The sequence below is a fragment of the Fistularia commersonii genome, chromosome 25, assembly GCF_037954325.1.
Source record: "Fistularia commersonii isolate RoL2024-O1a breed Wild chromosome 25, RoL_Fcom_v1.0, whole genome shotgun sequence".
NCBI lineage: Eukaryota > Metazoa > Chordata > Actinopteri > Syngnathiformes > Fistulariidae > Fistularia > Fistularia commersonii.
In genome coordinates this window covers 4,376,159-4,398,154 of record NC_141308.1, presented here as the reverse complement: position 1 = coordinate 4,398,154, position 21,996 = coordinate 4,376,159, and the positions used below count along the sequence as shown (strand labels likewise).

Below are 21,996 nucleotides of genomic sequence, written 5' to 3'. Positions count from 1 at the left end.
TTTAACACAAATGATGGGTATATTTTACAAGCTGTGGTATCTGGTCTAATGAGATGACATTAGAAAAACAATCTCAACTTAGGTATAAAGACAAAAGAATCCTTAGAGGAGTGAGAAATGACAATGTTTTCATTCCTCTAATATTAAATAGCCCAGTGTTTAAATGTGGAATTAATTTTTAAGCATGGATTTCAAAAAATCTCCTCATCTCCTCAGTACCCTTCTGTAGTTTTTTTTAGTTTTTTTATTCTTGTTTTCAAAATCATTAATACAAGTGTAAAATGCCTGAGTATATTCTCTATCCATTATCACAAAAATTGGTCCAGTATTCAGTAAACAAAAGCTTTATGTGGAAAAAGACATTTGAGTCCAATGAGTACATTCAGTACAACATGTTATGATTACTTGAATGCCGAAGTCCCCTTGCGTGTCCCAGTGATCCTGGGAGCTATGTTGTCAGGGGCTTTACGCCCCTGGAAGGGTCACCCAAGGCAAACAGGTCCAAGGTGAGGGATCAGATAAAGTGTGGCTCAGAAGATCCTCATTAAGAAGACAATCTTTGGACCCAGTTTTCCCTTGCCTGGACGTGGGTCACCGGGGCCGTTCTCTGGAGCCAGGCCCAGGGGCGGGGCTCAGTGACGAGCACCTGCTGGGTGGGCCTTCACACACGGGGCTTGGCAGAGCACAGCCTTAAGGAACGGCATGGGTCCCTCTTCCCCTGGGCTCACCACCAACAGAAAGGACCAAGGGGGTCAAGCCCAGTTTGAGCCGGGGGGACCTTGGCGGTCCCATCCTCGGCTGGAGAGGCTGGCTCTTGGAACATGGAATGTCACCTCTCTGACGGGGCCCAGGGTGGGGCTCGAGGCTGAGAGATCCCAACTAGATATAGTAAGACACACCTCAATACACAACGTGGGGTCCCCATGTGGCCCCCCCCATGTGGCTGCTGCCCCCGGGACCCGACTCTGGATCAGCGGGGGAAGATGGACGGATGAATGCTGAAGTTCTGAAAATAGTTGAAGGAACGGTGAAGACGGGTCATAATCTTATGTGTTTTGTAGGATTTCCTATAAAGTTGGACCCACATTTTAACATCATCGTCAGCTTACATTCATTGTTAATAGCTAGATTTGAAAATCTGAGAATTTTAAGTCATTTTCATCAAGTGCAGTCGGATGATTTTTTTCCCCGGCCAATCATGTGCTTATGTTGTTTTCCTTTGTCTAAAATGCAATATTAAGCCCTTTTAATGTACTCACAATTGTACTTCAACAGTATATGTAACTGGCAGAATATGAATTTAATTTGCCACACTCACAAGGCTAAATGATATTATGCAACTACGTATTGTCAGTATTAACAATATTACACATAGATAATGAGCCACGAAACACCTGTTTAGTACCTGTTGTGTGATGCATTTTAATGCATTATATTTTTGGAATAGTGAAATGATTTTTTTGCAGTGGATTAAAATATTTTGTATGGCTCCCTTGGGTTTTCTTTAACCAATATTACATCACATTACAAACAGAACTAGAAGTCACTTACATATATTAGACCTAACACAAGGTGGGTGTACTTTATTATGCATTTCATAAACTACATACTAAGAGTAATTACTAACAAAGTGTTGATAAAGTGTTCAGTGATTAATTTCTGATAAAGAAATCATAGGTTTGTTATCTTGCAGTGCAGAATTACAAACCCAAAAGAATTTAAAGAGAAATGTCAACTTGAATTATATGAATACAGCTTGTTTCTATTCAATTTTATTCTGACAGTGGAAGACCTTTTCTATATGTTATTACACATACAAAACATAAAAAAATGCTAGCAGTGAAGTTTTCAACTCTAGGTTTATCAAAAGCAATAAAAGCATCATAAAACATTACTCCATCAAACAGTTTCAGTGCCTTGGTAACTTAATTTCCCTTTCCCATATTACCAAATATTACCACAACACAAACTTAAACAAGCATGTGCACACAAAATAGCAAAAACAAAATAGCCTCATCATGACTTTGTTGAGAATATGTACATCTCTGCAATTTAATCCAGTGAAAGTAATCCTTGGGTTATTTAAATAGGTTTATTCCTTTAGAGTCATTAAGCAAGTGCATCTTTGATCACATGGTGTACGCTTTAAAAAAGTGTGACCATTGCAATCTAAGTGTAATCCCTTGGTGCAGTAAAACTACGTTCATGAGTTTATTTTCAATTTTCTAACTTTTTAAAAGGTGCTTTTTTTCATACAATATTCTTATTTACAGTCTTCTATGTATACTTTTCAAGAAAGCAGTGGCCTCCTGTACAACAATTGCCTAATTATATACCTATATGCCTAATAATTATAAAAAATATATTAAGTTTGGAGCCCTAAACATTGTAAAAATATTTTATGGCATGCCTCAATTTAAAATACTACAATAGGCCTACCCAAGCATTTCACTATAACAGAAACTGCCTTGTATTTCGCCTGTATTGCTGATGTTTTTCTCACTGCTATTTGCTTCTCATAACTCCTGATTTACACTGACAGAAGTTAATAATGTGTTAATAATGAACAATGATTTTGATTCCAAGCAGGTAGAAAACAATTGTCCTCAAGGTTATACCAGCAAACCAGAGCCACGGGTCCGAGACCAGCAACTTGGGTTTCAAATGGTTATAGGATTAAGGATTCTTAGACAGGACACTACATTCAGTCATCATAGTTTTTGATTTGGTGAGTAATGACTTGGATCCGCACTGGCGGGTACAGAAAATGTTTGTGTTCTCAGTATTTCTCTGCTGCTCTTTTGTTACAGTGTCATGTCAGACAGTCTTTGTTATAAGTAAATACTCTGATAGGTTGTTGACTTCTTCTGTTTTTCTTTGGTATCGGTGTGAGCCCTTGTTATTTGTTTCCTGAACACACTAGTATATGCTTTTGATCAGTTCTGGAAAGTTTGACTTCATGTTCAGCTGCAATGGAACACTGAAGATGATCCATCCATCCATCCATCCATCCATCCATCCATCCATCCATCCATCCATCCATCCATCCATCCATCCATCCATCCATCCATCCATCCTTACATCCTTCCATCCATCCAGGGATGCTGGAGTCTATCCCAACTGTATTTGGGTGAGAGGCAGGGTACACCCTGAACTGGTTGCCAGTCAATCTCAGGGCCACATATATAGACAGATAGCATTCACTCACTCACTCACTCATTTGCGGCAATTTTCCCATTGATGATCAAATTTTCCCAAATCGGTTGTTCCATTTCATGTGCAATAACATGTATATAAACATTTTAAAAAGTCCATATCTCCCTTGTTTTTTGCAAAATATATTCTAAGTGTCAAAATATACGAAATAAGAACACTAATGATACATGTGGAAAAATATCTTAGATATTTTATGAAACAGCACGAGTGTGAAAATGAAATACCTTTCATGGTCATGGTATAAAGTATATACCCTGTAACCACAACAACAAGTAGGGTTTTTGCAAGTGGAGAAAAATGTGGTGGTGATATGATCAAGAAACTGAAACATCACATAGTGGGTTTAATAATGACATAATATTATAGTATTGCAGGTGTGTATGCTAAAGAGTTGATTTAAGCCCTGGAAGTAGAATCAATGTTTCTTTGTGTGACTGAAACCTTCTTGTGTTGCACAACCACTTTCTGGTTCCCTTGTAACTTGGGTGTGGTTGTCAGAGTTGCATTATCAGTTAACACGGTAGTGCCATGGCAACCCAGTGAAATGCTCTTGTCTTGCATACTTTGACCTCTAACCTCCAAAACCTGTTCTTCAGCTCCCTCTCCCATTTGAACAAGGCCTTTGGCTATCTGTGTAACTTGTCCTCCATGTGAGGACCCATCCTCCACCACCAACACTTGAGTTGACCTGGACAAGGTTCCTTGTGATAAGCCTTGTGCAGTTCCTCCACCTAGTCTTGTTTGCCCATCTACAAGTAATACACCCTGAGCACCTTGGATGCCACCAACTTGTAGTAGGCCTTGACTTAACCCAACCTGACCCACTTGCCCGACCGCCTGTTGGGTGCCCCCTGCAACAACAACTACTTGAGGCTTGGGCTCAACAACGTACATGGGTGTAGCAGCATAGTACATAGCTGGCTGTTGTATGAGCAACGTTTGACTAGGAATCACAAGATTTTCCTGCACCTGTACCTTGGAAACTGTGGCCGAATCTTGGCCTCTATTAGTGACTTGCCCTTTGTGGATGGTAGTGGATAGTCCAGAAGATATATTGGATGTGTTGAGGTATCCGGTGTCCTTGACTGTTTCTTTCTGAGTATGCACATGTGTGTAGAAGGGGTTGTTGTCCGTGGACAGGACAGGAGGGCCCTCTCCAATTTCGGCATCCACAAATGTTGTTTCTGTACGTGACCCCTGGCAAATCTCAGCCAGGGTTTTGAATTTAGGTCCAAGGTCATTAAGGAATTCAAGGTCATTTTCATTCTCAAGAAGGCTACAGCAGCCAACAGAACCTGCCAGAGACCCGTGTCCCTCATTGTTATAGACAAGGAGACCGTCTTTCTGTTGGGAATGCTGTGCGGCATGGCAAGATTTCTGTAAATAAATAGAAGCATGGGTCATTGCATTATTCGGAGAAAGACAATTCTGACAGATTGGAGCCATTTCATCCAAAAAGAACGCAAAATGTGGTTGGAAGAATGTGGGAACATGCATGTAAGGTTGTCATTTGAAAAATATATACATCTAGTAAAAAACAGATTTCCTGCAAGGGTGACTTTTTGCATATTATTGTATGATTATCAAAGCCTTTTAAGAAGATACTCACACTTGAATAGTAGTCTCCTAAGAATTCATCGGAGAGAGCCATCCCATCGAAGACCCCACCGTTGTACTGGGAGAAATTATGTTCTTGTCCAGTCATCATCCCTGCTCCAGAGTAGTCTACCTTTATGTCACTACTGGAATGGTCATACCTAGAATAGAACAGAATAGAATAGAATACAGTCATTTGACAGATGCTTTTATCCAAAGCGACAGGGATTGAACCCAGAACCTCAGACATGCACTCTACCACTGAGCTACAGTTTCCTTCTTTCCATACCTGTTACACAAGTGTGCGTTCTCAGTTGCGAAGTTGGATATCATCTGGGCACCAAGGACTCCTCCACTTGTCGCTCCTCCCATTTCAGAAAGTCCACCGAAGAACCCATTCCCAGAACCACCGGCGTCTATGACATGCACTGCTCCAACATCTGGGGTTTGTAGGAGTGGGACTTCCTACGAAGTACATTTCCAGGGAAAGACATTTAGAAGTTTGTGTTAAGAAACGCTGATGGATACATTTTGAAGAAAAAAATAGTACAAATATTTTAAATCAAAATCAAATGCAAGTACCTTGTCTTCTCCCTGCCCCTCAGTGTGATAAGGGATCAGCTGCTGTTTGGTATCAAATGGAATGGGCTTGAAGTCTCCCATAGTACCGCCACACAGGCAGAACAATAGTAGAAGCGGCAACACTAGAAGAAAAATACTTCTTAAAAAAAATCCCCAACAAAACCAACAATGGTATTTAGCTAAGGATCAATAGTTCATCAAACTATTAATTGTAAAATGCATGCTTGAGTGGACTGTTCTGTCCAAACAAATTAATTTTCACAAAGCTTACCAAAGCATTTAACATATAGCAAATCTTAAAGGGACGGTTCATACATCTTATATAAATAAACAACCAAGAAGAGAAAGAAACAATAATTCTACTCACAAAGAAGCAGCAGCAGTCCCAGAAGCATTAGCAGAACACCTAAAGATCCAAAACTTGCTGTCTTTGAACTTCGGGGCACACATGTTCTCTCTTTGTTGCAAGTGCAAACAGTTAGGTCAATGACCTGTGCCTCAGCGCACGAGTGTCCCTGCTGGTCCGTGATCTTCAATTTCAAATTGTATATACCCGGCCAAAGGTTTGCCTGGTCTCGCAGAATGGCTGTGGTATCTTTAAAAAAGATAAAGATCTGTGTCAGCTTCCTTCAAATAACATACAGCACACTTTCCAAAGAACTAACATATCCACTTTGATTTTAAGTCAATGGTAATTGACACCATGATTCACTCATGCCCAACAAAATATTTTCAAGATGCACTAGCCACCTAAGTGCAAAAAAAAACAAAAAACAAATGCTGACAATAAAGTTCAAGTAGTCCTAAAACACACGCCTTAAAGAGCAAATTCCCCTGAGTTTCCTGCAATATACCGACATAATCATTGTCTTACCATTCAAATGCTCCACTGACCATTTCCCCTGGCTGCCTTCTGAAATCACTGTATACTGAAATGGTGCTGAATTGGGGAACTCATCTTCATCCACGGCTGTGACATAGATAACGTTGTCCTCAAGGCACATGTTGTGAGTTGTCCCGGTCAGTCTCGGACAGTGATCGTTAAAATCCTCGACTTGAATGGCTATAGTTCCTGTTGCGGTTTTGGAGGGGGTGTCTGAATGAAACCAAATGAGACTGATGTTAATCTGCAGCATAACAGCCTGGCATCATCTGGTAATAAATGGACATGAGTGGTTAAGACTTAGAACCAATAAACGATTTCCAACAATCAATTAGGATCCGAATGCCCTTAAAAGACAAATCGGAGGAACGGGCTGCATAACTCGGCATGAGGACTTCAGTCCATCCAAACAAAAACTTTGGTTAATGGCATTAATTTGGATTTTCTAGAGTGTAAATTAATTTGAGCTTGTTAGATTCATCTAATTCTGTGTAATATAACCTACCAGTCGTGATGCATATAATTTTGGCATAATATGTCCCGTTTATCAAAAACTTTGACTCCCGGTCCGGCAGCTTGTTCAGTCTGATATCTGCCGTACGTTCATCAATAATTAGCCAGTTGTCATCATCGCGTATTTTAGCATACCTAAAAGACAGAAAACATGAATTTGAGAACAAAATGTTTTACATTTGACTACATTTAATCAATACAGTTTTATTATAAGACCAATGTAGGTATCTATGGCTCAATTTTGAGAGATGGCTTGATAGATGTTTGGCATGTCCATACCTTACGTTGGTGGCAGTTATTAGTGTGTCGCTGTCAATTGCAGCATAGTTGGTAATGACTTTATTGATTGAGATGGAAGTGCGGTCCTCAGATAGGGTCACCACTTTAACACTCGGTTGGAAACGAGGACCCTCTTTCTGATTAACCACATTGATTTTAACATTGTATGGTTTCGGTTTTGGGATTTCTTTACCGGCAAAATTATATTTTGCTTTATTGGAAACAACTATTTCCAAATTAAGCGCTTTTATTGCCTCGTAATCAAGAGCCTGCAATGACGAACAAGAAATAAAAAAATTGAAGTTACATATTTCATTGAATGGGGGTTTACAATTGATTTACATTCTTGGTTTTTGCGTGCTCATCTCATCACACTTTCATCTTACCTTGTTTATCATTATGATTCCCTCATTGGTCTTGGAATCAGTAGTGATGCTGAAATATCCAGCTTCGTTCCCTGAGATGATTTCAAAGACGGCCAGCCAGTTATCAGAATAAATCAGATCCATGTCGATAGCTTTGATTCTCATCACTTCCACATTGATGGTGTTCTCCTCTACACTTCCTTCGTACTACAAATACAACACACGTTCCCGATAGCTTCACAAATGCAATTCTAATCACATTACCGAAGAGCCAAACTTGAGCAAAACCATGATCATATCCTGTGGGGATCAATCCTACCGTTTCCTTTTCCAGGGTAGGAATATTGTCATTTATGTCCAATAGTTTTATTGTAATCTCTCCAGTTCCTGTGTTTCCGCTTGGCAGGCCCCCCTGGTCAGATGCTTTTATAATCAAGGTATATGTGTCTTTTGTCTTTAAAAAAGGAGATAAAAAAAGCAAATATAATGTACGTAGATGGACCATACAAATAAGTACATAACAGTTGAAAGATCTGACTTTTTCATGAATATAAATGGTGCGTGCCGTAAATGGGGTGTCCTGCTAAACTTGGCCTAAAACTACAAAAACGTTGATGTCAAGAGACATTTTTCAGTTGACGTTGAGCCTTACCTCTCTATCCAGGGTGTTTTTCTGAACAATAACCTCCCCGGTTTGAGAGTTGATGTAGAACATTCTAGCAATATTACTCTGCTCCTCTATGCTGTATTTTATCCTGGAGTTGGGTGAGTCTTCCTCATCGGCGTCGGTGGCGATAACTTTCATGACGACAGTGCCTAAAAATCACCGCAGTGAACAAAGTCATCACTATTGAAAATCAAAGTACACTTGTTTACTGGGATATCGCAATAATTGAGGAATTTACCTGCTGAACTAGATTCATTGACAGATCCCACTTGATTTACTTTGATAACTGGTATACAGTCGTTCTCATCCAAAACAGTAATTGTGAGGTCGATATCCTTTTCTGCCAGGGAACCGTCAGCATACTTTGCCACACCTTTTAGCTATGAGATATCTCAAAGTTACTACATTGCTTCCCTGTTGAGCCTGACTATATGCGATTGAAATTCTGGTATGATCTTACATGGTAAAAAGCGATTGTCTCTCTGTCCAAAATGGTATAAATTTTCACATAGCCAGTGTTGCGGTCAACACCAAATACATTAAGAGGGGGCTGGTCAACACCTGGCCCTTTGAGGGAGTAGAATATCCTGGTGAAATTCTCCTTATCAGAACGAATCTGAAAAACAAACAAACAAAAAACAGGTTATCCATGACTAATATAACTCTGTTATTATTCCTTTCATATTTAGTAGGGTTGTAACGCCTTGGTGTATAATCATGACTGGACCTATGAAACTGGATAAACTTTGAAACATCACCTGGCCATGAAATTTAACAAGAAATGTAATTTTATATTCATAAAATATCCATTAAAGATAAAACACAAAACAAAACAGATCATCATAGAGGTAGAGCGAGGTTTCACTGTGAAGACGAGCGGATCGTGGCGATATAACAGCAGAAGCAATAAGTTTATGAAACAAAAACTCGACTTCAACATTTAGATCAATATGTTAAGGAAAAGGGCGGGACTTTGGAGTCAATTTATAATGTTCGTGCGATCGTACAACTTCACAACATTGACTTATTAACTTCTTTCATTCGAAATTCCACTATCGGCGTTTTTAAGAGCGGCAACCAAGTACACACCCTGGCAATGCACGGCAACGTCGTGTAATCGTGATTCTCCTTCAGCTTCCTGGGAGGGCTGATCCATCCTCGCTTCTGTCTGCGTAAACTCGGCCATTTTCCTTCTGCCTCATCAGGAACAAACTGCAGGTGAACAACGGGAGCGGGGGAATATATATATTTATATATATGTAAATATATCATCCATAACAGTCAGATAATCCGACGATCTCCGGACTCATACGCGCGTATATGCCATTACGCACTACACGCTGACACTTTGTGTCAAATGAAGAAACTTTTAAATACTTTTGGACACTTTCCCAATGTTTAAACAGGTCAATTCCGGTTTCCTGTAATCCCGATCCCGGTTGTGGCAATGCCCCAGGTTACAATTTCGTGTAATTCGTCTGAGCAACAATATTGAGCCAATGACTTTACGCCGATATTAAGTTGCGCTGTTGGAGAATAAGATTTGTTTTCAGTCTAAAATACACAAAAAGAAATGATGCTACTTATTTATTGATTTCTACTGAAATCCGAGCTGCGTTTCCTTTTTTTTTTTTTTTTTTTCTTTTTTTCCCCCGTGTGACGCTCCAGAGCCACACCTGAGATTTCCGTTACCCTCCCGCAATGAACGCGTCGCATCTCCGCGGCAACGTCGGATCTTACCGCAAAGTAAATCGCCAGCGCGATCAAAATGTTGCGTTTCAGCGGCGTGGCCATCGGATCGCTTAAAAAAAAAACACAACCTCCACCATCAAAATCTTCTCGGTCAACAGTTTGGTCTCCTCGCTCCGACTCTACCCGTGGACTGTTGTTGGTCTTGAGCAAACTTTGGCCCTCCTAGAGGGGGGAAGGCAGGGGAGGGGGTTACCGCAGGAGGCGGTTCCTCACAGGTTCCTGCAGATAACAAGACAGAAAAGGCTTGGCACAATATTTGCCCGCAAACCTGGTGGTTGGATGAAGAAAGAAGAGTTGTCATATCAGATAAAATCTTTACAGCAAATTGATGCAAACAAAAAAATGTCCCCCAACGTGCCAAGCCTGCGTAGTCTGGTTTGTCTCAGGTTGCAGTTTGCGGAGTGTAGTTTATTTTAGTTTGGAATCGAATTGAAATACTCTGACAATAGTGGATAAAGTGTGAAAGATAATTTAAAGAGGGTTGCGGTTCAGACTGATGCTCTGTCACCGTTCTGTAAAACTTCCACCGGGCTTGTGAAATTCCCAAAGTTCGCCTCTGCGCTATGCTGCAAACTAGATGTTGTATGTGTCTTTGTGCACACAAAGATTTAAATGTGTGCAAGGTTGGGTGGTTTTTACACAGAAAAAAAGGAAGATAATAAAAAAGGTACACATTAGGCACACACAGAGCGTTGCTCCTTCTGGTCAAAAGCGATTAAGATAGGGAATGAAAGTTAAACAGTCTCGATTGGGTTGGTTAGGCTTTATAAGGAAAGTGACACGACTGCGTTGGACAAGTATGTCACACTTCACTGACAACAGCCAGCACACTGACAGGGATTCTATTTTAGCAAACATTCTCACTTAATCGTCCGGCCATGGTCGGTATCAAAAAGCCACAAAGGGACAAAGGTTAACGGGTTTTACCAAATGTTTCCTTACGATCACAATTCCCGTATCGAGGCAATGAAATACAATGAAAACTAGTTAAAGAATGCCTCCTGGGAGCGCAAATTTCCTCATCTCCTCAGATATGAGGAAATTTTCCATTTTATTTGATTACAAATATAATCCCAAAAGACAACTGACAAACACAAACATTTGTGTTAATATGCAGTTGCACAGGGAGTCACGGGAGACGAACGCAAGCTGTTTGTCTCACGTTGTTTCTGAGTGACTCAAATGCTTTTGCTCGGTTAGAAAAGAAAGAGGAATGTAAAGAAATTGAAAAGAAAAGACGAGACAAATGCAAAATGCAGAGGTTTCTTCAGCTGATCGGTAAAGACATGAAAGACACTTGTGACTAATTTTAAAAAATTCTTCTCATTTTGTGTTAATTTCTTACCTTCACCTGACTGTTCTCAGTCACATATGGCCAGCAATCAATGCAATATATCAATTACTATCACATATATTGTTACATCCATTGATAAATCTGCTTCCTATTGAACCATGGGTCTTAAAGAAACCAAATTTCAATCTCCTGCATGTGGAAACATTAGGCAGAGGTGACAAGAACATTTACTTTAACTTTGACTAAACCCAATGCCCTGTAAGTGTTCTGAAGAACTAGAACTGGAAGAGTTTCTTAGGAACAGGCATCATACTGACATTATTTTCACAATAACAAATTTATAGATGAATAATAAACACCCCGCCGCCCCGGCCTTTACGAGTAAATTTTTTATTGGACAATTATTATTCAGTTGTGCACGAACTCCTGTTCAACACTTTTTATACTTTGTGGGTCGAAAGGGACAGACTACTTCTTTATTTTTCTTCTGTTATGAGCAAAGTTATGATGACGGATTAAGTAGATTCACAGTAAACACAATGGGCCTTTTTTGTGAAGCTCCAGCTTTATGTTACTTTACAGTTTAAAAAAAAGAAAGTAAAAAAGGTGTCATTGCTCTCAACACTGAATCTTAATAACTATTCCACAGAACCTATTTCTGTGGAAGACAAACTGACAGCATGACACACATCTCTTCTCCATAACTCAATACAAATCATGTCATACCTGTACCAAAACATATCTGTCACCATAGTAACCACCTCCCTTGCCATGCACTTTGTCGAAACTCACCAGAAGGGAGTGGAGATAAAGGTGGAGTAGTCATGTAATGTCAAAATAAAACTCCCGCATGTAAAATCTGAAAGTGCAAGAGATAGATTTTTTTTTCTTTTTCTGGGGGTGTGTTTCTTTTGTCTGAGCCTCCCAAACAATGGAGCCATCATTTTCAAAAGTATATAGATTAAGCCAAAAATCACAGAGCAGTTCTGCTGAAATTAAGTAGAACTTTTATAATAGAGAGTTTATCTTGCAATGACACAATTGTGCTTTGAATAAACACTTAAAAAGGGCTTGGTCAGCAGTGTTACTGCTAGAAAATTATAGTTAAGAGTCAGTTTCCTGGGGGACTAAAAAAGCAGCGGGATTTTTTTCCAAGTCTGTTTATTAATTTAAAGCTCACTCATCTGATCCCAGCCCATGACTCAGAGCAACACAGCCTTCCTGACATTTTTCTCACCTTTCCTGTATGCGGAGTCCCGTGTCTGACCGCACAGCGCGTTTTCAAACAGGGCCCACTCCGCTACAGGATATTGAGGCACTTTACATGTCGGAGGACACGGGCCCAGTGTTTCTTGCTCTGGCCAGCAGCGCATTTATCAGCACGACACACAGATAGCGAGCTGTTTACTGTGGGAACATAACCTCCCACATGCAGGGTTTCATTCAGGGCACATTCCTATGGCGTTAACTACCAAGTCCTTTCTCTCCTAGATCATCTGAGTGCAGAGAGGCGGGGCGTGACCAGGTCACAGACATGGGCCCAGATACTCCTGACTAACAATAGACCCCCTTTTTTTTTTTTTTTCCTTCCAAAAGGTTTTATTATAGAACAAACAACCAGAAATTCTATTGAAGCAAACCATAACAGCTAGATGCGCAACAATTACAAATATTTAAAAACAAACCCTCCCCAAACAATTCCATATTGAATGATGAGCCTGATGTTTTGCAACACTTAGAAAATTGACTTGTAGTGTGACTTCAGTCCGCGGGGGGGAAATTCTGGGGGAATGTCTCCACCTGGTGTTAGAAAAAGTTGCGCTGCATCCGAAGGGGAATAAACTCGACGTGTTTCTTGAAACTCGCAGGGCGCAGACGGTCGGACGCACCGGGTGGAGCGGGTTCTTGGGTGGGGCGGCTAAAGGTGTGTCCACATAGTGACTCACAACAAGGAGTGACAGACAAGCCCCAAACAAGCTTGTTTGAATTCAATGGGAGTTCACGACGACTTAGAGACAACTCTCTCTTTTCTGACTTTTGTGGATCATTGACAGAAAAACGGCCGCCACCTGTCGAAGCGGACGTTTAACTCGGCGTTCAGTGTTTGCCTCCAAATAAAGTTCGGGTTAAACGAGCCAAACATGGCGATCGTAACTTTTAACATCTGCCTTGCGTTGGTAAGTATTCTTTCGTGTTTGCACGACTCGCTTCACCGTGCGTGATACAATAGTACTCTGCGGTGCATGTCATCCCACGATTCGATCGGAAACTAACCGTGAGATCCGCTTCAGCTCCTTTTCCTCGTGGAATCGTGCGTAATCCCGAGAGACGTGCACCTTGTCGTCCCACAAACGATCCCGGTCGGACACGAGATTACAAAAGGTAAAAGAAAAAAAAAAGGTGGATTATTTCATTGTGTGATCTTAGTGTTCTGCGCCATCCGCGTCTCAAGACGTTCATCTTTCCCCTTTTTTTTGTCGCCTGTGTCCAGTGCCGGTTGCGGACTGCGATCGTGAGACAGTGCGCGTAACTTCGAACGACCCGGACTTCGCCGTCGGTGTGAACGGGGCTGTGGTGGTTGTCAATCCGGTAACGTTGGAAACCGGAGGGCGGACATTTTCTATCCTGGCCCGGGACAGCGGGGGTGCGCGAAGTGAAATGGTTGTTCACCTTGACTGCAACTCTCAGCCGAGAGCGCAGGTAAGTTCTTTTCTCTTTATTTTTTTTATTTTTTGGAGACATTCCCACAGTCCGGACGTGAAAATGTCACTGTTTTAACGGCACAGCGCTCCGCCGGAGGTTTGCTGAGACGCGTAAAGAGACGCTGGGGTCCACCGCCCTCCCACATCCTGGAGAACGAAAAGGGGCCTTTTCCCGTTGTTGTGGATGAGGTAATTAGACAGATTTTAAATATACACAGCGCTTTGTGAACTTTTATAAAAGTGTGTCTCCATCCTCTTCGGTTATTTCTTCTCACAGCTCAAGGAGAGACAACTGAAATTCAATAAACTTGTCAAATAAATGCACAACACATTGCAAATAAATACAGAATACCACCGCGGTGAAAGGTGTGAGTAACCCCTACTACTGAATAGCATCCGAATTTCAGTACATCTCGCCAACGATTAAAGACAAAATAACAAACAACTGAAAACAAAAACCCAATAATATTAAGTTCAACCGGTGGTCAACCCATGTGCGAAGATGACAATTCGCTGCAAATATGTCAAGATCGAGTGTAACATTCCTAGAGCAAAGTCAAAACACGCCTGATCATCGCAGAAACAGAAAACGCCAACTGATTCCATCCAGTATCTCCCTCAGGTGTCTGCCAACAACCTAATTTATAGCCATGTAACTAACTCAGGAGAAACCATTCAAAATTGTGTTCTTGTCAATAACTGACCGATACTAAGCCGTGTTGTCCACGCTGCAAACTGTGTTAAATGTTGATTAAAAAATAGCTTAGTTACGATTTGCTTACACAGCAGAAAAACACATGAGCAATTAACATTATTCATATGATCTGATCGCTTTGCTTTTACATCGTGCCATAATCGACTGCAAGATATGCCTTCGTTGCCAGATACTCTGGCTAAGATATAACAAAAGTGCTTGCTTGCTTAATTTCCTGATTTGTTTGTCCTAGCAGCTGTACAGGGCTGGGCCAGAGAGTTTTTTTTTTTTTTTTTCAACAAATGCGTCACATTGCTAGTTTGTCTTTGCTGATTCGTGGGGTTTCTGTTGTAGATTGTGTCCGATTCCTCAGCCAAGCATAATGTGTACTACACCATGAGCGGACCCGGTGTCAATGAGCCGCCTCTGAATCTGTTCACGCTGAACCAAACCACGGGGATGCTATTAGTGCACGGGCCCATCGATCGAGAGAAGAACCCGCAGTTTATCGTAAGTGTGATCGTTTCCTTTGAGTGCGTTCAAAATCATTGCATAAATATAAGGCGTTGGGATTTTTTCGATTGGAAATAAATGACATTATAGGCAAACCGAGTTAGTATCACATGTCGATTTCTTGAAAGTCAGTGCCTTTATGTGTGTTACAGTTAAAGATCAGTGTTTTTGAGGTAAACACCCATAAACCAACTGACATCCCTGTGAAAAAATCAGTTGTGATTGATGACATGAATGACAATCCCCCGGAATTCCAAGGCCTTTTGGAGTTCACTGTACCAGAGCACAGCAATGTTGGTGAGAAGCACAAAATGCACATATACACATCCGCATGGGCGTGAAATCTTTGGACTCCGCAGTACTTAATACCGTGACTTTGCCTTACGCCGCAGCGACAGTGGTGGGGACGGTCAATGCAACTGATAAAGACGAGAAACTGACCTTGCATGTGATGATAGCTTATTCCCTGTTGACCACAAATGACCTGTTCGCCATCCAATCCAAGACCGGTGTCATCACCACGCGGAGCAGCTCCTTGGACCGAGAGGTGAGCGGCAGCACTGTCTGTAACTTCATCAGAAGTAAAGCGTTGCTGAAATGATACCGTACAAGGTACTTTTTTTAATCCCTTTTTCTTTCTTCCGCCTTTTCGTCACATTCAGGTGAAAGACAAGTATACCGCTGTTGTGCAAATCAAAGATATGGGCGGTAGAGATGACGGTCTGTTCACCACAGGCACAGCAACTATTACTCTGAGTGACATCAACGACAACCCACCGACCTTCTTAAAACCATCGGTAAGAGCGTCTTCCGTTTACCTCCAGTGCACTTTAGCTCCACTTTCAAATGGTAATGATTCTCCTCGAAGGTCAAGTTGGTCTTCTGTTGTCTATTACAAGTAACATGTTGTTTACTTCCTCTCAGTATGAGGCTTCTGTCAGGGAGAATGAAAGTGACAAACTTATACTCAAAATCCCTGTTGAAGATAAGGATTTAGTTAACACACCAAACTGGCTATCTCAATTCACCATCACCAAAGGCAATGAAACTGGCAATTTCAGGATAAGTACAGACCCCAAAACAAATGAGGGTCTCCTTTACATCTCAAAGGTAAGGGAAAGTTATGACTGTGTAATATTACTCGACGTGATAGAATGGATATCGGTAAGCATGTGCGTTTATTACGTTTTCTTCCCAGCCCTTGGATTTTGAGAAGACGCCGAGCGTAAACCTTGAAATTATGGCTCGCAACGTAGCTGAGCTCAGCGGCACGCGGGCCAGCTGGAAGACCGTCCCTGTGACTCTGAATGTCATCGATGTAGACGAAGGTCCAGAATTCACCGCTCCCACGATGTACATCACGGTCAAAGAGAATCTACCAAACGGAACTTCGATAGGAACCTACAAAGCCGTAGATCCCGAAACCAAGAGTAGCAACGGCATCTCGTGAGCACTTTCACCTAACGTTTGTCTTGAGATACGGTGTCTGCACAGCAGCGCGTTCAATTCCGGAACACTCCCGTATGTTACCTTTTTTCGTCTGTTGGTGGCAGACTTTCACCGCTGAGATTGAAGAATGTTTTGCATTTCTCACTTTTACCCAGGTATTACAAGACCTCAGACCCAGGCTCCTGGATCAGTGTTGACAAAGTCACCGGAGAGCTAAAGGTTGCAAACACAATTGACAGAGAGTCACATTTGGTCCATGATGGAATTTACACGATTAATGTGAAAGCTGTAGATGCAAGTACGTCTCGTTTATCGCTATCGGACTTTATTCTTCTTGTTGCCCTGATAACGTAAATGACTTATTTTCCACTTTGCACACTTTAACGACTACTACATGGTTCTGACAGTTTATTGGCAAGTTAGACCAACATATTTCTAACACCTCTTGAACTGAAATAGTGAAATTCTGAAAACTTTGTCTTAATTTCTCTGTTTTGCTTAAGTGAGAAACAAGATATCGGAAGTAAGAGGACGACCTTCTGTTAAATGGTTCGAAAACAGATACTTTAATTACAGTGTCATGATAACGCTCAGAGTTTGTGGCTATAGCTTCTTAAAGTGTTCTGAAAATATATTTGTCAACATTTTAATATTAACCAACTCTTTATCTACCAACAATTGTATCCAGTGATTTCACCAGCTCATACTTTGTCGAAATCCTGTTTGAAATGTCATCCTTTTCATTCACACACTTTAATAACCACGCAAGGGACCGATCATCAGTAACAAATTTGGGTTTGTTGCCCATTACGGTGCCTTCTTTAACACACAGAGTAGTGGATCGCTAGTTTCCTCTCCGAGCCACACCACCAGTAATCTGAAAATCCAGTTGGACGATTCTCAGTTCTGCTGAAATCACAGCAGTTGAAGTGCCAACTATCTATCAACCTGCATTTCCTCTGTCTGCTTCAAAGGATTAGCGTCGAGGTGTTGTTTGTGAAAATAACCTGTCTAAGGTTTTAGACAAACTGCAACAGTTTGGAATGCGTAAACACATGGACTTATCGTTAAAGCCCAAGGTTATAAAGCTCATCAGCTCCACCCTAACCAATGCTTGTCTGAACAAAAAACCTGTTCACAACTCACATGATGAGTCATTTTCAATTACACACGTTTCTCCTGTGTGAATAATGTCAGATGCCGTTAAGAGATTTATAACGCCCAATTAATCAAACCTGTTCAATCTTTTCAAATTAAATCTATGTTTTTTTGTTAACTACCAAGTCTGCTGTCATGACATGAATAACTCCATTTGTGTTTCAGCCTCAAAGTCGGGCACGGGAACAGTGATCCTCAGCATAGAGGATGTCAATGACAACGTACCGACGGTCAATCCCAGCAAGCTGGTGATGTGTAGGAATGAGGGGGAACTCGGCTCGGTGTTGATCGTGCCTGAGGACTTAGATCTACCTCCGTTTTCGTCCCCCTTCACCTTCAATTTAGCTAAGAACCCAGATGGTATATGGTCTCTCAAAAAATATAATGGTAGGTGGTTGGTTTCTATTACCCAGTGCCTCCTATATATTACAGATCCAGCAACTATTTAATAAAATCGAGGCAAAACAACCCGTTACAACATGATAAAAAACAAAAACACGATTGAGACGTCTTTCACCCACACTTGATTTATCCTACATTTACGATTTCAGTATTTCAGTAAACCATTTCTATTGCTGTACTTTAAAAGAAAAAATATCACTGCCAATGTATTTTTTAGCACATTGGGCAGAGCCTCTTCTTGGATTTATGGCTTACACCATTTTTAATGTTTTTTAGTGCTTGTAACTCATTACAAACAGTTCCTGTTTCTTTTTTTTTTTTTTTTCATTTATTTATTTTTTGAAAACAAATCATCAGCAGTCATTTTCACATCTGCCGCCTCTTATAGACACAGCGGCTACATTGCAACTTGCCAAAGATACTCACGACCGGATCCATGTTGTCGCCTTGGAAATCATGGACCTGCAGGGCAAAGGTGAAATACAGGAGGTGACCGTCGAGATTTGCCAGTGCAATAACGGAGAATGTATCAGCAAACCTTGGTCTGCGTCACTCGGTGGTCTGGGTGTTCTGGCGCTGCTGCTGCCCCTCCTCCTCCTTCTATTGCTTTGTAAGTCCCTCTTTTTCTCATTGATTTTAGTTGACTATATTTAATAGATATAAGCAGATTTTTTTTCCTAGCCATTTAAGGATAAAACTGCTACGATCAAAAGGTGTGGTCTTTTTATCTTGACATATGCTTTATTTTTGTACTATAAAGTACTACTGCATTATAAGATGTCAACCTTTTTTTGTATCGATGTATAAAGTATAAAGTGATGAAGAAATGAAATTTAGCAAGCAAGAAATTACCCACTAATTTGTAAATTAGCGAACAATTAGAAAAAAATAAAATCAGGAAAAAAGTGATCAGTGATAAGGAAATAGCACTGAAAGTGGTTTCTTATACCTGAGACCAAGGAAAAAAAAAATCACCTAATAGATAATATTTTTGAGTCCAGACACACATTTCACACATTTGAGGTAAAGGACTAGAGTAAAATGTCCATTACAGCTATCTATCTATGTTAAAGAGAATCATTGTTATTACTTAATGGTTAGATGACACTGTATATGCCCATTTTATAACAATTAAGAAGCAATGTAAATGAAATGTATTTTCATTAAGGCTTGTAAGCATTGTATTGTTATTCCCACTGATATGATGCCTTAATGTGCTCTTACACATACTTTCTGCGTTGTTAGGTCTTCTCCTCATTTTCTTCTGTGTGACACAAAAAGACAAGATAGAAATTGATCCAACAGACAGCGCTGGAATCCTGATCACATCGAACACTGAAGGCCCCGGGGAAGAAGTGGTAAGGATAAAATACTTAGCTCTCATATTATGTTAAGGGTCAATTTGACCCATTTCATCCTTTGACCCAATGGGTCAAATTGACCCTTAACATAATATGAGGGTTAGATCAGAATTATTGCACATTATTGTACTTGCATTGGAATATTTCTTTGTATATTCACGTATGATTGGCTTCGCTGTCATTTCCAGGATTCCAACCTCATCCATGTCCCAATTACCACGTCCTTTGAACAAGGCGTGAAAGGCTCAGTGAAAGGCTCTGTGTTGAACGCAGGGTGGCAGGGGAACAAGAGCTTGAGCACTTTTGGAAACCAAGAGGCACATGAAAGCGGGCTATTCAACACAGAGATCCTCGCATCTGATGCAAACAAGTACCATAGTGGTCAGTACAGCGTAGGGCAGCTTGTCGGCAGTGGCGTCGGCCTCGACAGCCGATACCTTGCCCAGGATTCCTCTTTCCGTCACACTTGGCACACAAATGGACGCTATTTACAACAGGTAAGCTCTCTCTTTGAATCGAAAACATGTTCAGATGTTTGATATATGTTAGTCAACAAGAAAATTATTGGAAGTGGGGCGAGCGGTTGTGTGGAAGAGCTGAATGTGTGTCGATAGTTGTTTCTTTGAGGTTTAATTACCTCTGCGTTATCTTTTCAAATCTTTGGAAACTCTCAAGTATAATATATTCTTCACTAAGCTTTGATAGGGTCCTCTCTAAACAATATCTTTTTAAATTCTTGGCAAGTAGTCGATTGTTTTTAATTTTTATTTGCTTTCGTTAATATCTTGACTGCCAGTCATATCCTGTACAATAATCACAGTCGCATATCTTCTCTGATCACGAATGCTGAGTCTTTGTGTGGGGAAATAACATCCTTCCTCACCTTTCCGCTTGCAGAAATTGGGCTTTTTTGCGACAGAGGAAGATGGACGCTATGCAGATGACATCATTCACTCCTATGGGTTCGAGGGCGCGGGTTCAGTGGCCGGATCCGTGGGGTGCTGCAGCAACTTGGGCGACAATGATAATCTTGACTTCCTGAACACAATAGGACCAAAGTTCAAAAATCTAGCGGGTGTCTGCACAAAGAGGTGAACAATCCCAACAATCTATTTGACTTGAACAGGATGCAAAGAGCCCTTGGATCAGATTGAAAGCAGAACTGGTTGAGCGAGTGCTGTGTGCCCGTGTTTCATGTTTCTTGTTATGCGTTCTTCACTGCTTCGCAGTAAAATTGTAGCACTGACACTGATCCTGACACAGTCAGTTGTACATATTGCGTCGTGTATTTGTGACATTTGCTTTTTTGGATTTACAGGAAAATATTAGTTAATGCAGACAGTAGTATTATTCTTTTTTTGTCTTTTTTTTTTTTTTTTTACACGTAATCCAGTAACAAGGTCTTTTAGCTTATTACTAATAGTTTGAAACTCAGAAAATGTTTTTATGTAGTTTGTAGTTGATTGTTTGTATTGTTTGAGCTTTAGGAGTTTTGCCAAGAGAAAATATGACAAGGATACAACTGCCTTTGGTATCATATTGTCCATGTAAAATCTATGTAAAATGTCTATCCAGACAAGACTCCTATATTTGGAACATGCCAGCTGTTTTTTTTCCTCCCTATATGTGTTTTTTTTTCATTCGGTCATTTGCATGACAGCTCATGTCTTGACTTTGAATGGGTGGGGTTTTAGCCCTCAGTGTCACTGAGGTTTTTACATTATTCTGACAGTAAGCCTGAAAAGTCAGCACAAGGGCGTGAACGTACGAGTAAGTTATTACCGATATGTGGATTATTACCGATAATCCCTTTTCAATGCTAAAATGCAATACTGACCAAATAAGAAGGGAAAATTTATGTGTGACATTCGTTTCACCGACCTTTCGCATGAAGTTCTTTTATTTTGAGTTCTTAGGGTTGATATGAGTTGTTATTCTGGGTTGTTTTTGTGACTCAAAGCTACCTTCACAGAATGTTTTATATACACCTCAGGCTTACCTTCTCCGTAAAATTACCAAGGTGATTAGAGGATACATTTGTCAAAAGGTTGTAAGCATTTTAAAGTGAAGTGCTAATGCTTTCATGTGCTGGAGAGCTTACATTCCATGTCCCAAAGTGTTGCTTATAAAGTCGTAAAAATAAGAAAAAGCTGCTTGTCATATTTTACCTCTGAACTCCGCTTGATGGATTACAACCAGCGTCTGTTTGTGTTCGCTGTACATTAGGTAAGGTAAATGATTTACCAGGTGAGCTTTCACAATAAGAGGAGCATGATGAGCTACATTAAGCCAAGGCCACTGAACCTGTCAATATTTACCTCTTCCACTTCAGGTCATGTCGTGCTAACAGTATTGCCATCTCCCAAAGCTTCACTACAAACAATTTTTGGGCCTTGACTCACCAATTTCTTCAAATCATGTTTTTTTTGTAAAATACAACTTACTGACTGCAGTCAAATTCCCGTGAATATTAATGAAAAACTTCTTTTGGTAACATATATTAAAATATGAAGACAGTTTACACACTGACATTGATACATTCATTATCTATAACGTTTTGTCCCACACTT

General features: G+C 40.6%; 2 protein-coding genes across 2 annotated transcripts; one reads left to right on the top strand and one right to left on the bottom strand.

Annotated features, from left to right (window-relative positions):
* Positions 1–1,766: 1,766 nt before the first annotated feature.
* LOC147218889 (desmoglein-2-like protein) lies at positions 1,767–10,011 on the bottom strand. The gene is made up of 15 exons (XM_086172022.1): positions 9,842–10,011; positions 9,191–9,313; positions 8,562–8,717; positions 8,340–8,481; positions 8,087–8,250; positions 7,754–7,888; positions 7,456–7,641; positions 7,070–7,338; positions 6,783–6,925; positions 6,269–6,490; positions 5,762–5,989; positions 5,395–5,516; positions 5,102–5,277; positions 4,826–4,973; positions 1,767–4,593 (listed from the first exon to the last, which is right to left on the bottom strand). Exons 1-15 carry the CDS (start codon positions 9,893–9,895, stop codon positions 3,613–3,615), a joined length of 3,249 nt encoding a protein of 1,082 aa, XP_086028148.1. The 5' UTR covers positions 9,896–10,011; the 3' UTR covers positions 1,767–3,612.
* A 3,119-nt stretch (positions 10,012–13,130) lies between these two features.
* On the top strand, positions 13,131–21,575 carry dsc2l (desmocollin 2 like). The gene is made up of 16 exons (XM_086172025.1): positions 13,131–13,324; positions 13,439–13,529; positions 13,639–13,847; positions 13,934–14,038; positions 14,898–15,053; positions 15,209–15,353; positions 15,449–15,603; positions 15,719–15,853; positions 15,981–16,166; positions 16,255–16,502; positions 16,661–16,803; positions 17,829–18,050; positions 18,454–18,675; positions 19,311–19,423; positions 19,615–19,923; positions 20,324–21,575. The coding sequence occupies exons 1-16, from the start codon at positions 13,289–13,291 to the stop codon at positions 20,519–20,521; spliced, it is 2,673 nt and encodes an 890-aa protein (XP_086028151.1). The 5' UTR covers positions 13,131–13,288; the 3' UTR covers positions 20,522–21,575.
* Positions 21,576–21,996: the final 421 nt, after the last annotated feature.

Bases quoted from the DNA above. Each gene is read 5' to 3' on its own strand.
- LOC147218889 (XM_086172022.1), bottom strand. From the start codon at position 9,895: ATGGCCACGCCGCTGAAACGCAACATTTTGATCGCGCTGGCGATTTAC. The intron at 9,314-9,841 runs GTAAGATCCGAC...GTTCACCTGCAG, and splicing joins CGCTGGCGATTTACTTTGCG to TTTGTTCCTGATGAGGCAGA. The intron at 4,594-4,825 runs GTGAGTATCTTC...ATTTATTTACAG, and splicing joins TAGGAGACTACTATTCAAGT to AAATCTTGCCATGCCGCACA.
- dsc2l (XM_086172025.1), top strand. From the start codon at position 13,289: ATGGCGATCGTAACTTTTAACATCTGCCTTGCGTTG. The intron at 13,325-13,438 runs GTAAGTATTCTT...GATCCGCTTCAG, and splicing joins TTAACATCTGCCTTGCGTTG to CTCCTTTTCCTCGTGGAATC. The intron at 15,854-15,980 runs GTAAGAGCGTCT...ACTTCCTCTCAG, and splicing joins CGACCTTCTTAAAACCATCG to TATGAGGCTTCTGTCAGGGA.